The sequence below is a fragment of the Sinohyriopsis cumingii genome, unplaced genomic scaffold (genome assembly GCF_028554795.1).
Source record: "Sinohyriopsis cumingii isolate HCF-2022 unplaced genomic scaffold, ASM2855479v2 utg002323l, whole genome shotgun sequence".
Taxonomy (NCBI): domain Eukaryota; kingdom Metazoa; phylum Mollusca; class Bivalvia; order Unionida; family Unionidae; genus Sinohyriopsis; species Sinohyriopsis cumingii.
Genome location: NW_028316185.1, coordinates 216,308 through 231,851, shown reverse-complemented (window position 1 = coordinate 231,851; position 15,544 = coordinate 216,308). Strand labels below are relative to the sequence as shown.

The 15,544-nt window shown below is 31.7% G+C and overlaps 1 protein-coding gene and 1 long non-coding RNA gene across 6 annotated transcripts in view; one reads left to right on the top strand and one right to left on the bottom strand.

Moving 5' to 3' along the window:
• LOC149770795 (uncharacterized) overlaps positions 1–8,995 on the top strand; it is a 126,528-nt gene extending 117,533 nt beyond the window's left edge. For all 4 annotated transcript variants that reach the window (XR_016418465.1, XR_016418462.1, XR_016418463.1 and 1 more), the window contains one exon: positions 8,109–8,995. This is a non-coding gene — a long non-coding RNA (uncharacterized LOC149770795). The remainder of the gene's footprint in view (positions 1–8,108) is intronic.
• On the bottom strand, positions 1,315–15,288 carry LOC149770794 (uncharacterized). 2 transcript variants are annotated; one of them, XM_089949109.1, is made up of 4 exons: positions 15,238–15,288; positions 10,392–10,479; positions 2,041–2,226; positions 1,315–1,552 (listed from the first exon to the last, which is right to left on the bottom strand). In XM_089949109.1, the coding sequence occupies exons 2-4, from the start codon at positions 10,395–10,397 to the stop codon at positions 1,343–1,345; spliced, it is 402 nt and encodes a 133-aa protein (XP_089805235.1). In that variant the 5' UTR covers positions 10,398–10,479; positions 15,238–15,288; the 3' UTR covers positions 1,315–1,342. The 2 variants fall into 2 exon arrangements, with proteins under 2 accessions (XP_089805235.1, XP_089805234.1); XM_089949108.1 differs by lacking the exon at positions 15,238–15,288 and having other exon boundaries at positions 10,392–13,264.
• Between the last annotated feature and the right edge of the window lie 256 nt (positions 15,289–15,544).

Here is a 15,544-nt window from a genome sequence, read left to right as displayed (position 1 = left end):
TAAACCGCACCTAAACACCGTGAGCAAAATGATCCGATAAATATGCTCTTTATCATAACAGAGGAATGATGTCATCCAATAATCCTTGTGAGATGTAAGAACAGTTTAGTTCTGAAAACCCTAGTACATTTTCGCTTTTTTAAATATCTTTTGTGCTTTTTACCGAACGAGTTTGAAGTAAGAAAAAATCGATTAAGGAAAACTAACACGATGATCTATGTTGATTAGGGTCATGTCCTTTGTCCGAAACAAATGGTAAACCAGTGTTTAAGGTAAGTTTCTTTTTCATGTCAACTTTCTAAATATTGATAGGAAGGCAATCTTGACAAATAACCGTTTTACTTTGCTTTTCGTTTGATAGATTTATCAAATGTATGCTTCCCACAGCATGTATATATTTACATTGCGGACAAAGAGTAAACAGTTCCCATTACATTCCTAGCTTTATCAATAGTAAGGCAAACACTGTCTATTTATAGATCTTAAGGCTGGAAATGAAACTCTCAGGCATGGAAAACTACCTCCTTGAATAACCAACTTTTTATTATTTGTTGTCTCCCTTACACTATTTAAATATCGTTAAGGTTGCAGTGAAAAAAATCATTTGTATTTATTATCAATGTCATTTGATAAAATTTCTTATATTTATTGCTGACAGTGTGAATGAATATAGACATTATATTTTGAACTTTAATATCAACTATTGTCAAATATTTGGATGTACAAATTGCTAAAAAAATCCCAACAAAATTGAAACAGTCTAGGTATATTATTGCTTGCATCTAATTGCTCATTTGATGAACGTAGCATATCAGTTTGATTGTGACTTGACATAGCAACCGTCTACCCCGCTAGCTAAATGGACTTGAATTTCATTAAAGACATGTAGATTTGCCGTCCTTATTGTTAAGTCATTGGTGCCACACATGATAAGGGAAGGGAGGGAAAGAGACGGATTGTGTAGCAAGCAACATTTTATTTTTCTATGTTGACTATTCGTGTCAGTTAACATTTATTCAGAGTCTGTATTAATATAATACTTACAATAAATTAGATTACATGACAGCGCGTATATAAACAAACATAAAAGCATTCACATGTACATACATACATGCATACATACATACATGCATACATACATACATACATACATACGTACATACATACATACATACATACATACATACATACAGGGACGCACACACATGTATTCAGTCAATTACATTTTACATTAATTTGTACTAGCATCATACTTTGGACATAAAAATAAGCAAGATGGGTGTCAAGAGATGTAGCACCTTGTTTAATCTTCAATTCAATTAAGTCAAAAAGTTCAGATTCATCAGTTTGGAAGTTCAGGGATGACGGGTAGTAAAAACATGAGTCTACTCTCTTTAAGTGAGATTGTGTCAGGCTCAATTGGTCTTCTTCGGATTTCTTGCATATCAAGATATAAAGCTTGGTGGATGCATTCCTCTGGCCAGCCATACAAACGTAAAAAATTCACAACTGACGTCTGAAGTCCACGATATCTTTCCAAGAGGTCCTCCACCTGTGAAGATCGGTAACGAATATAGTCATTATTTCTGTTTATGCTTTAAAACGCGTTTATTGTTTCACGCAGAAAATTATTTCAATTTTAGCTTTAGACATTTGTTGTGTGGAACATAAACATATCCATTTAATATATTATTTGCTTACACAACAATCATTCTTTCAAACAGGATCGTTATATTTTCTCCCAAAGAGATGCTACCTTTTCATTAGTTACTACAATTTATTAAATTAAAACTGATCTATCTGGCTTGGATAATGTGATTACGTAATAAACCTTGTCAGTATCTTCCCGTTTGTCGGTGGTTCTTTCCGGCGGTTTTCCAGGGTTCTTCTTCCACTAGCTATATAGGCCGCCATGTATAACATATCATGTGCTGAAATAAAGTTGATAAACCCCCAAAACAACAACAAGAAAACTGAATTGCTTTAAGGCAAGATACATAAAGCATATAAAAGACAATTAAAACTGAAAAGACTACGTACGCCATGATTTGAAAAGGTAATTGGTGTTAAAATATGATGCGGAACTCGACGTCTAAGGAAAATGGTGTCTTTCCTAATCCGTCGAAGCATTCGTAGATCAAATGTTTGGTTGTTTGTGTCTTCTGTCACATTACGAAGAATGAATTCCACTCTTGTGTTAATATGGTTCTCACAAGTACTGCAGTTCTAAAAGAAAATTAATATAATTAATATATTAAGTGTATTTCATTTCTATTGTTTGCTTTACCATTGTCCATAGTTGCGGTAGCAGTTTAGGCATATCGGACTAATGTCAGTTTTTAAGATATATTTACTTGAATTTTAGTTGAAAATATTGGTATTTCAGTAGTTAAATAATTTTATTTAAGTTCTTTTCTAAACATCTAATTAAACACACCCGATCTTGTTCATGAATTGGATATAAATTTCCTTTTGCAATCACCTAGATCCTGGGCATTTTGTTATGTCAATACACATTTTACAGTCTGTATGAAGAAGACAAACTAAATACTTATTCATTTCCATTTAAACATCAGTCTTTGTGACACTACTTTTAGTTGTTTTTAAATAGAATTTGAGGAGAAATATTATTTAAATTATTCATTAGAATTAGGTTTCTGAAGCATATTGACAACGGTGTATGAACTGTATAACATAATCTGGTTAGACCCATGTGGAATTTACAAGAGAAATATAATATTTATTTGAGAGGTCATGCTTAGCGGAAAGATTTGGCAAGACTACAATAACTTCGGACAACTCTTCAGGAATTACATCTATAGTGACGTCACAACCTGCTGTGATGAGCAATAGTCGAAACTTTAGAAACTGATTCTCTAACTGCTAACAATTATTCCTAGGTTCACGAAGTTTATTTTATCATAATGTCTTCCACTAAGCATTGGTGTTTGTAAAAGGAAAACACTGTCTCACACAAGAAATTCTAAATCTCAATCTGGCACAACGTTTTGGAAAGAATCTTCTGATAACACTGATCTTATATCGAAAACTACGTGAACCTATTGTACGCCAAAAGGACACATTATTTCCGATTGCTACATATAAAAAAGCAGCATAGCCAAGATAGAACCGTTGAAAATGCTATTATTTCTAAAAGGTTATGGTCATTTTCATGTATTCAAAGCAATATATTTGTTGGGTCAAACAAGCATGATTCTGATTTTATTATTGAGAATTATGGACCATTCATGTACAAAGGTTATATATCACTTATGGATGATATGGACAAGCCAATCCATATTATATTTGATAAGGGACAGAGGAGATACTCAGTAGTTTCTATCAGGTAATGCGCCGTTTGTCTGACTAGTCTTCTTCTAGTGAAAGTGTTCTAATTTCAGGGTAGACTGCGGCTTTGCTAATGTTGCTATCCATTGTGAACTCATTTTTATGAAACCTAGTCTCAGGAAACACGATTGTCGAAGAGGCAAATTACTCACGCATTGATGATTTGCATGTACTACTAGGCATTGACCTAGATGAAGATAAGTTTTTCGTTAATCTGCTTATAAACGAAAAGACTAATTGGTATCACAAAGTCAATGCTATTGAAAATTAAATAACTGCCGTATACGCTGCTTGTGTAGTTACTATTGCAACAATAGCCTTTGAGAATGTCGTTGATTATAAAATTATTCCTCCCGCTGAAACAATTATTGGTCAAGATTATGATGAGGTCATATTTGCTCCTATTATTTATCAATCACAGTGATATATTCTTTACTGCTGATCCTCTCTATTATAATCGGGGGGACGAAACACAGTCACTTGTTGTGGAACAGAAGCATGATTATGAGATCTCTTGTTATATTAGCGAACCTGAAGCCCATACGTGCAAGTAGTTTGTTTGTGAACAATCGGGTCCTTATAATGAAAAGGAGGCCATATGATATACCCGTTGGTGAAGAGTGTATAGTGAGCCTTTACAATCTTGCTCAGTAGATTATTAGTCCAGCCCAAGAAGCGACATTTGGCTGGTCATTTAGGGGTCATTAAGACCAATTATAATGTCTTGGTCCGAAAATTAAAACTGATCTTTATAAACACTGTAGATCTTGTCACGCTTGTCAATAGTAGGAAAACAGGATCACAAGGTACCCAAGGCTCTTCTGTAATCTATTCCTGCAACTGACGAATGATTTAAAGAATATTAGTACAAAGTATGGATTCCTTTCCTAAGATCAAGTCAGGCAACCTGTTGACCATAATGTGCGCATCCGTAAGAGTTTACAGAGGCAATTCTTTTTTTGAATATTAAAACGACAACCATGATGAAAGCTTTGAATAAGTTTTTATACATTTTGGTCTATTCCGAAATATATGCATTCTGATCAAGGGTCAAATTGTATGTCTGGGATTTTACAGCAATCTACGCATCAATTAGGTATCCAACAATTTACACCTTCTGAATATTGCCTTGAAAGTCAAGGTGCTTTTGAAAGATTCCATCACACTTTGACGAATATGATTTAATCATATTGCCTTCATAAGATTGGGACGAAAGGGTTTGTTTGCTTTTATTTGCTGTTAGGCAATCAGGTCAAGAATCATTAGGCATTAGTCCTTTTAAACTAGTTTTGGACACGCTGACTGTGGACCATCAAAGGTATTAAAAGAGAAACTTTGTTCAACGTAAAATTAAGAAATCAAACTTCTTAACTATGTATCTAATTTTCAATATAAGTTGTCAAAAACTTTTGAAGCAGCAAGAGCTACTCAGTATTCAATGAAATGAAGTTACGATATTTCAGCCATCCGTATAGAGTCCTGGCTCTCCTTGCCATGCCTCAAAACGGTCTTCAGGCTATGTATTATGGTCCTTATAATGTTAGAAAAAATGTAAGCGATGTTATGTCATTAATAATTTTGAGACGGTAATATGTTGAAGGAATATGTTGATGGAAATAGGCTTCCAAATCATTAATAAATCTAGATGTACCTGTCACACACTGTGTGGATTTGACTGATGAAATGAATTTGGACTGTAGTGAAATTGGTGCAACTAATCTTCGGAATTCAGAAATATTGAGATAGCAGGACCTGCAACTGTCACATCTACATATATAAGAAAACATCTGTGTTATATAAAGATGTTAAAATTCTTTAGTGATAGAGATAGTATTGTTAATTATTCAGCTAATTTATTTGTACCTTTCACACACACAGGAATTAAGAGATGGAATGAAATCACACTATAACAACTTTGAACTAATCAAAGATATTGAACATATACATTTGCAACACAATTAAAGGGTGAACTAAACAGTTATTACTTGAATATGAGTACTTATTTCCAGATATTTAAAAACAAACAAATTGCAGATTCTATACCTGTGAAATAACATCCGTACAGGATAAAAACATTCAAACAGGAAATTTTCAAAAACGAAATTCATAATTTGCATGAGAACGATTTCATGAAACAAAGTACGAGTTTACCGTGTAATCTTGTGCCAAAACAAATAATATGTTGAGCATGTGCACAGTCTGTAGAAAAGCGAACAGTGTGACCAAACGCAGATTCATTTCCAATGAACATAACTGAATTTGGTAAATTGATCAGATGCTATTACAAATAAGGTTTGTGCAAAACAACCGGATTTCCGTCTTTAGCATTTATCTTTGTATTATGCCACAAATTTATGATAATGTATGATGCACATAGTCAGGAAGAAAATGTTGGCTAATACAAACTCGAACAGGTGTCTAATTTGGCACAAACGAAAACCCTAGTCGAAATATGTTTTGCTCTACCAACTTGCCTCACTTTCTTAACATCAGTTTGTTCAGGGTCACAATACTGTTGCGATATTATTATTATCATTATTATTATACCGTATCTTCACGACATTAAATTGCAAGGTAAAGACATTGATATATTTTTTTCTCTTAGTATAAATTCTGCATCGGACGTAATGACCATAATTGAAAAAAAATGCATCATAAAATTGAGATCATATCAATGTCGTAGATGACAAAGTCTCATAATAGTTCAGATGCATCGCACTTATTATTTACACACTTGTTAGAGATACTGTGAATTAATTGTTTACCTGGTCTTTTCTACACTGCATCATAAATTTACATTTTTCCTGCATTGTACTTGCTTCCAAATACTCATTGCTCCACACGTGTCACTCGTTGTATGAGTGCATTTTTTGGAACATTGTCTTGAACATGTTTCGCCGTCGGTTATTATTATATATATATATATATATATATATATATATATATATATATATATATATATATATATATATATATATATATATATATATATATATTCAGGTATGTATCAATGATATACTACGTCCGCTCCGATGGCCTAGTGGTTAGAGCGTCCGCCTCATATGCAGGTGGTCGTGGGTTCAATCTCCGGCCGAATCATACCAAAGACTTACAAAAATGATACTAACAGCTGGCCTCGCTGGGCGCTCAGCATTAAGAGGTTAGTGTTAGGACTGGTCGGCCTCGTGTCAGGATAATGTGACTGGGTGGGACATCATGCTGCATGATGCCCCAGTGCTAGACATCACTATAAACTGCCACATTGCAGACATGGTAGCAATATGACTGAAACATTGTTAAAGCTACGTTAAAAATCCAAATCACATCACATTACATCACAACACATGATCTACTACGAGACATTGACACAGTGTACATACTATATATATATTTTATTTTTATCTCATACAAAAGCACATATTTGCCCTTTGAACGGAGATAAGACTGGCTAGAGGCAACAACTGTGTATTAACCATGGGAATGAACTCACACGCCTGCCTAGTGTGTCCTCAACAAAATGTATTTCTGTGCTTTGCGTGGCTATTCACAATGATCCTTTGCATATTGATAAAGCTGACTGTTTTAATTTCTTGACTTTGCATTTTTATTCAAAATAATTAAATCAGTATAAGACAGACTTATGAGTGAAACATGAAAGAATGTTTTATTGCATAAAATAGAGCTTTACGCACACATGGTTGGCTTCATTAACACCGACCGCTTAGTCATTCAATTACATACGCATGGAAAAAGAAACTAAGCGAAATAATGAACCAAAAGAGGTAATTAAAATATTTGAATATATTTACAGTTGCTCTAATTCATTATTGTGATTTTTTAACATTACTACCAGCTATATAGTTTTAGCTATTCGATCTCTCTATCTCTCTCTTTCTCTCGGGGTGGCCTTTGGCTTAGGACGTTTTCATACTTAATTGATAATAATTAAGTTCTAGAACATTATACTAGACTCACAACGCGACTAAAACGTGTCTAGCACACAAGAAATTTACCTTATTGTATCGACAGGCTATTGCGAATTTGTATTATTGATTATATAAACACTTTAGATAAATCCAGAGGAAAGTGTCCAAATACAGTCAGGATGAATCATATTCCTGTAGGATACCTGGTAAAAGTGCAATTAAAAGGTTTTAATCCTGCCCAAATTCTTTTACTCTCTCACTCCATTTATCTGCCATTTAGTTCCTTTTGAATGAGAGTGGAAAGAAAGGAAACTAGAAAGGGTTTCGATGAAATTTTGTAGCAAATTAAATCCATGTAGACAACTGTGATTATTAATACTTTTATCTTTATTTTCCTATGTCCATGATGATTAGTAAGTGGAAATTAATCATTGATTTATAGGCCTGTTAGATATAAGGGATGGATGGTAACCCGACCGGCTCCACGGACCCAGCATGTTTATTTACCAATGCTGCTTTTTAAGATAAAAGTTTGATCTTGCTCGAATGGTTTGCTCCTGCAGTAAGTAAATAGCAGAACGTTGTTTTATGCTTGATAGAAATAAGTTTTACAAAGTTTTACAAAGGGGAAGATAAACCGGACAGATTTTGTGTGTAGAAGCCCGACACGGTCCAAACTGCAGAATTTCTTTATGTTTATATGTTTTCTCTGTTGTGTATAGCTTTGGTATAATTCATATATAATAGAATATAAATGTATTACTTTATTTTCATTTTTAAATTACATGTTTATTGGTTTCCAATAATAATATTTGTTTTCTCCATTGTTTTCAGTATTGTGAAGATGAAACGTACGTGCAAATTCACCAGGATTAGTGAACTGATTAGAAAGTGGATATAAATTGTTCAGTGATTAAGGTGGGATGCAGTAAACTCCACAGACGTGTTACAACTTGGATATGTCCAAAATGTAGATGCGATGAAAATTCATATATTCTTTATACAATTGGAAATGATACTGAAACGTTTGTAAAAGTTGACATATAGAGGAATATTAATTTACAAATGATCATCATTGCTTTAAAATAACAATTTTGTCTTCCATACGGTTAAGCACTATTCCTATTGCACATAGTCGTTTACCAATATATGGATAAGGATGAGAAAACAATGATTTCGAATCACTGAATGCAACTAAATATAAAGTAACAACACAAAGAGCTGTGAGTGTTTTATATTTTTGTATTAATTAAATATTCGATTGAATGAGAACCTGTCTACAATTGGAAGGAAACATTAAGATTGTCGAGGCATTACCTTAAAAAGAAATTTGATGGAATATTCAAATTTATGAGTGTGAATATACCATGAATGTTTTGTAATAGTGATTCATTGAATGGGGATATTATTCTTGATACTCGCATGGTAAGTATATATATATATATATATATATATATATATATATATATATATATATATATATGAATAAATGATTCTGTCCATGCATCGGATAATGCATAGAAAAAGGAGCTAATGTAACAGAAGATCAGAAATATATCCATGCTTTATTCCTTCGAGAGCTTTCGCATCATATTTATGGATGCTTTGCAGGTGAATACATCATTTCTTTAGAATAGGTTGTACATAAACAATTTGACCTCATTCTTATATATATATATATATATATATATATATATATATATATATATATATATATATATATATATATTTATATTTATATATATCGTACTTGTATACAAAATTAAGTTTCTATTGTTTGAAATGTCACGAAGGTACATCAATGCATTGATGCAATTTAAAATTTGATTCATTCAAATTAAAATGATTGAAAAGTTATCAAGTCATTATGATATGAAAATGTGTTAGTGTATTGATACAATGTACCGATAATCATGTTTTAAGTTGTATAAAGAATTAGATTGAGTTATTACTCGGAAGGAAAATTACTCAGAGGATACTATCAACCAAGGACTACTCAAACAGTAAAGAACAAAAGCATTCAAGGGAAATAATCGTGTTAATAGAAATCCATCATCAAATGAAATTCTTTTCATTGCAACCTATAAACTACGCAATATAAATACCATAATGATGGCACAAATATGTGAACAATTCATCAGACTTAGTGAAAAAATGAAAAATGTCTTGGAGAAAAGGAAAAATTATTAATTATTTAGAGACAACCCAAAAATTTGAAACAAATTCTAACTAGATCTAAATCTGACTTACTTGAAAGAGAGGCCCTAGTAACCAGATGTGGTACGAGTAGATGCAAACATTGTTCAGATATAAGAGATGAAAACTCAATATAAGTAAAAATGGTAAGCTATTTAAAGTTTAACATGACATAAATTGCAATGCAAGAAATGAGATTTATACTTTAACATGTGTGATGTGAAGTGTGAAGTCATGTATATAGGTCCGACAAAAAATGAACTAAGGAAGAGAATGACAGTACGTAGACAGCAAAAAAAGAAAAAGAATTCACGTTATTCAAAGTCAATAAATATTTACTTAACTGATCAGAAGGAAACTTCAAAGTCTTTCCCTTATATAAGTAATGACTAATAGTGAATCTTCGATTGAAGAAAAGGAACTATATTTCATACGTACTCTAGCTTAATAACTCAAGGTAATTCTTTATAAAATTAAAACATGATTATTGGCACATACAATACAATAACACATCTTCATATCATAATGAGTTAATACATTTCCAATGATTTTAATTTCAATAAATCAAATTTTACTTTGCATCGATACATTGATGCACTTTCATGACAATTCAAACACCAGAAATTTAATTTTGTGTACATGTATGTTATATATAGATATTGAGATACGTTGTTAATATCTCGCCGTAAAAACAATGACATCATTAGTATTACAATAAATTTTTCTACCAATAATTTGTAATCCACATCTACATCACAAGTTAATTTCCAAAACTATTAGGTCCTTAATTTTCTTTTCATTAACTTTTAACAATCGTTGTCTACGAGCTGTCTTATTGTTTCTTACAAATACAAATATCAAATACTTAAATAATCCCTTCCCCTGCCTCTCTCTCTCTCTCTCTCTCTCTCTTCAACCTACCGACATGTTTGGAAGTACTTCTCGCTCCTTGTGACTGTTTCGACGAACGTAGACGATATAAGGTCCCGTGGGTTGACTTAGTGAGCGGCTGAAAAAGATAAAAGCGATTATCATAATATCGCAAACTATCACGAAAAAAGTACAAATTGATCTGTTCTATATATATACTTAAACTCTTCCATCAAATATATATGAAGTACATCCAATTTCTGGTTCTTTGTTTCATTTTCTTAAATTGCAAATAGCTACTTAAGTCTGTAGCCTTTGATAATATTGTGATTGTGTGTTTGACCTTCAGATAAAAACAAAAGGACTAGTTTGTTAATTGATTTTAAATGTTGTGTATGGAATAGTTATGTAAATGAGAATGTCGAAGAAATGTCATTACTATTTTCTAGAAATTTGTTTAACAGATAGCGGTTGTAATCATTTTAGAACACGTAGCAAGCACAATGTAATGTCTACTCAACACGTTTTTACAAACATATGAAAATAACACAAGGCCTCCTTATCAAATGTGTAGTTATATAAAATTGAAACCTTTTAATCTGGTAAAGCGCAACAATTCGTTGAACTCCAATGCATTCAATTACAAATGTGGAATAATCGTGGAAAATCAAATGTTTAACTTCACAATTTTCATATAAAAGTACTGCAAATCACTTCCATTGTTCCATGTAAAATGGTGGTCTATTTTGTTGAAAATACATATTAATGGTTTTGGTTTTTAAGATTTAAGATGTAAACGTTACTTAGTTTTATACATATGCATCTATTAAATATTGGTGCGCACTGCTTCCTTTTCCCCAAGGCTTTTCCTTTTTCCGCTGACAGTACTCGTCCAACATACATTTACGCATCAGTATACTGTCTATACGATATTGTCACAGATTTGGATATATATGTGTCCGACATATTTGTTAAGTTGGCAAACAATGAAAAAGTCGGAGAAAAGGTCAGGTTTCCAAGTTTGCATGATTTTGAAATTATAACATTCATCTAATAAAAACTGGGTAGGATTAAGATAAGATACATCTCGATTGAAGAAACAAAATGCCTGCACTCGAGATTAACATACCATCTGGATTCATTATGATACCTGGATTAATAATCAGAATATATACATCGGACCTGATAAATGTAGTTAAGTCGAAAATAGGAACAAAATGCCTAAACTCATTTTGACGTATGGATGCCGTTCTCCATTCAATAATGTTACAAAGAAACACGAATCAAGTGATGTTTTAGTTTTGATACATGTTAGTTGAGAAAGCAACACATTAATGGTTATAATAAGCTTTATTATATACAATTTATATACAATGTACTATTTGTAGAAATTCGAATAAATCTGTGACCATGTAGGTACGTAAACTCGTTGACACGGCACGTACCATTTATTAATAGTTCATAGCAAGGGTAGGCAAAATGGGTAAGCATGGTAATAACGATTGGATAATTTATATTTACTAATTTAAATATGTAACACACATCATTATTACTAAGCCTTTCAAAATGTTTGGAAAATTCATTTAATCGCCTTTTCATTCACATACAAGTTATACATACTTACTTCATAATGTTACTCCAAATAAAGTAAATGAATATACATGAATGCAGTAAGATTAACTGAACTGAAGTGTGCACCTTACTAGCAAGTTGACAGTTAGAAATTATGGTTGACTTCCACCGTCTACGATACAATATCTAGAAAGGTATGGTCTAGATCCGTTCCAAATTATGTGGAAGTAACATTTCCATAGAATGGTGTATATAAAGAACAAGTTCACATATTTGTATAATCTTTGAGATAGACGTATAAGGTATGGCGTAGAGTGAGAAACAATATTATTGATATTACTACCGCGACTACTTCTACTACAGCTACTAATATAACTGAAAAGATAATATGCTACTATTAGTACTGGTTGGATCCAAAACTGAACTAATTTTTGAACTGCCAACTATTCGCATATACATGAATGTATCATTACTTTTAAATCTATGATAGAGTATTTTCATGTTTCACATAAGGAAAACACATACACATATATAGAAATGAACATAAATATATAAATTATAAGTTAATTTTGTGGTAAGCCAATGCGTGATAAAAACATCTGCTTCCACTTTTCAATAATACATGATGACGTCCCTGTAGAAATGTTCACATAAAATCAAACACTTCAAAAATTAAAAAAAAGTGATTATCAGTGGTTCCGCCTCTCATCAGATAGGTACTATATCCTAGTGTAGTTGGAATCTCAAATATGTATTACTTTATTTAATAAAAATTCAAATGTTGTGAAACATTTTTCAAGTTCATTATCTAAACACGCGCCAAACTTAAACGCAGTAGACGTTTTGGAAGATGACTTTAATAAGTTTTAGTATTAGGGTGTATGTACCATTAAAATCACCTACCAACTCATGATGAAAGGAAACTGTGTTTCCAAACGTAAGGTTATACAGCTGGAAAAGGTATATGCAAAGATTTTATATGCTAAGAGTTGTCTGAAGAACAGATTTGTTTGTTTTTTATATTCGATTTGCCTTTTACTTTTTCTCTTTTCATTGTGTCCCTTTCTCATAATATCAAATATATCAAATCCCCAGAGAAGATTAAACTTGGTCGCTGCCAAATTACTACGAAATGTAAACAAAACTAGCAAAATCAAGCGATAGTATTACACTGAGCATATGAATTATGTTACTTGAATATATTTAGTCATAAACAGTACACAAGTCAAATTAACAAAGCTGAACTTAGGGACCAGATAATCTATATTCTACAGCCTTATTTTTAACATGAATACACCTCAACGAAAATGTAACTGTATTTATCTTGCTTTACTATGTTTGTTTCACATAAAATAAGCATTGATCTACAGAATGCATATTGTTTCATTTTACTGAAAAGTTGTACTTACGTGAAACTTGATTTAGAGTGTCAAAAGTACATTATATGTATGATCACGCCTCTCTCTCTCTCTCTCTCTCTCTCTCTGTATATATATATATATATATATATATATATATATATATATATATATATATATATATATATATATATATATATATATATGTGCCAGGTTATATAGTATTACTATCATGAATATTATATCCAAATAGTTACTGGTTTCAAATTAGTATCGGGGCTTGTGGGGCAATAAACGTGTAATTTTGTACGTACATAGTATGCCATTCAAACACTCTAAACAGTTTATGAGAATTTGATCAAGGTTTATCCAAATGATAATCCTAGTATAAATATTGCAGACATTCCTTGAATTTTCAGCTCACTTGAGTATGTTTTCTGTACTTCTACGGTGCATACAGCAATAGTAATCAAGAAGTAATCATTTTATAATTGGATTTATCATTTATACTAGAGTTGGTCCCTAAACCCAGAGACAAAGCCTCTTGGACATTATGTGAGGATTATTGATGTCCTGTCGATACAACTAAACATGAATAAAAATTAAAACTGATATTGGCATTTGGGTACATGATTGTCATCCAAGGGAATTAGACCCTGGGCTAGCAAGATACATAAAATAACTTTTTTAGATTCATTTGTTTAAATGCAATGTAATCATATCTTTGTCCATATTGTGTAAGTCAAAATTTCAAAACTTTGAAAAGAAAATATAGCATAAAATTGCAGTCATGGTTTGAGGATCTAATTGTATCATTTACATATGAATTCAGACAAAGTAATCATGTTTTATATGCCTACCTCTAATTGCTATGATCAGATGTGTTTCAGGCTGTTCCAAAACAATCTTTCTGATAAGAAATGTGTTTAATTTCTCACACTAAATATTATAAATATCATCATAGTTTGAATGAAACTTGTATCTTTAGAGAGGGAAAACAATATAAAGAAACCTTAAAAGATACGTAGATAGATGGATGAAGGGTTTGATGAAGAGCAACACATAATAAGAAAGGTTTCATTTTAAAGCAAGTATATTTGATGACAGAGAAATGTTTGAACAGAGTACATAAGGATATAAAGCGAATTATAGTAAACCGATTTCATTAAAGGATTGTATGTTAATATTTGCTTAAAACACCACAAGTATTTAGTCAGTGTATCTAGCAGATATATAAACTAAGGTATAATATATATATATATATATATATATATATATATATATATATATATATATATATATATATATATATATATGGTTAAGATAGTCTTATTTCTTTTAAATTCAAGACTTTTTATTGCAAAGAAAATATCATCTTGTGATTCATTTGCCTAATGTCGTTTTTTTTTCAATGAGTCATGCTGCTGTAATGAACATTTACTTTCCTATATGTTCTCCTTTGGTCAAACCCATGAGCTCCAAAGATGACTATTTTTAATGCTCTTTTTAATATGTCTTCATCTTCTTAAGATAAATATTTCAAAGAGGTGGCATGAGGCTTCTTTATAACTTGTATAACAACACAGAGAAAAAAGAATAACACAAAAATAACACATAAAGGCAAGTAATTTTTAATTCTGTATCTCTTATTCAACGAGTATTGCTTTCATCTCTAGAAACTTCTGTCTACATTGAAATGCTACAACCATAAACAAAAAGAATCTTAAGCTACAGAGATGATAAGTGTTACTGATTGACGATTGGGGAAAAAAATCAAGAATTCATAATATGATTTGAATGCAAACCGAAAGTAACAGTTTACTTCCGGTATTATAATACAGGCTTCTTTCATGTGATCGAGGTACGAACAAACACAATTCTTATCAAAACCATAACATATAATCTATACATCTTATTTCAGAATCGGATCTATTAAACTTATGACTTTAGATATACATTTGGTTTACCAGGAAGAGTATATTTTCCCACTGTATTGTGGTCAGGTAAATGATTCCAGAGCCCAATCACTTGCATCACTGCACACATACGTCTTTCTATATTTAGGAGAATTATAAATGTACACTGTGGGAGCTGACCAAGTATCAAACCAGAGGTTTGATAATTACATTATTATTGCATACAGGGATATATCTTCTAATATTTTTGCTCTTAATTTTAAGAACAAAACAGATCTATTTTTATTGGCGCAGTAATTTAAATGGCTAGAGGGTCAACACACAGATGAGATAACGTTGATATTTATTTACTTATCAT

Coding starts and splice junctions, on each gene's coding strand:
- LOC149770794 (XM_089949108.1), bottom strand. CDS start 10,505: ATGATAATCGCTTTTATCTTTTTCAGCCGCTCACTAAGTCAACCCACG. Junction 2,227..10,391: donor AAGTACTTCCAAACATGTCG/GTAGGTTGAAGA, acceptor ATTTTCTTTTAG/AACTGCAGTACTTGTGAGAA. Junction 1,553..2,040: donor TTACCTTTTCAAATCATGGC/GTACGTAGTCTT, acceptor CGATCTTCACAG/GTGGAGGACCTCTTGGAAAG.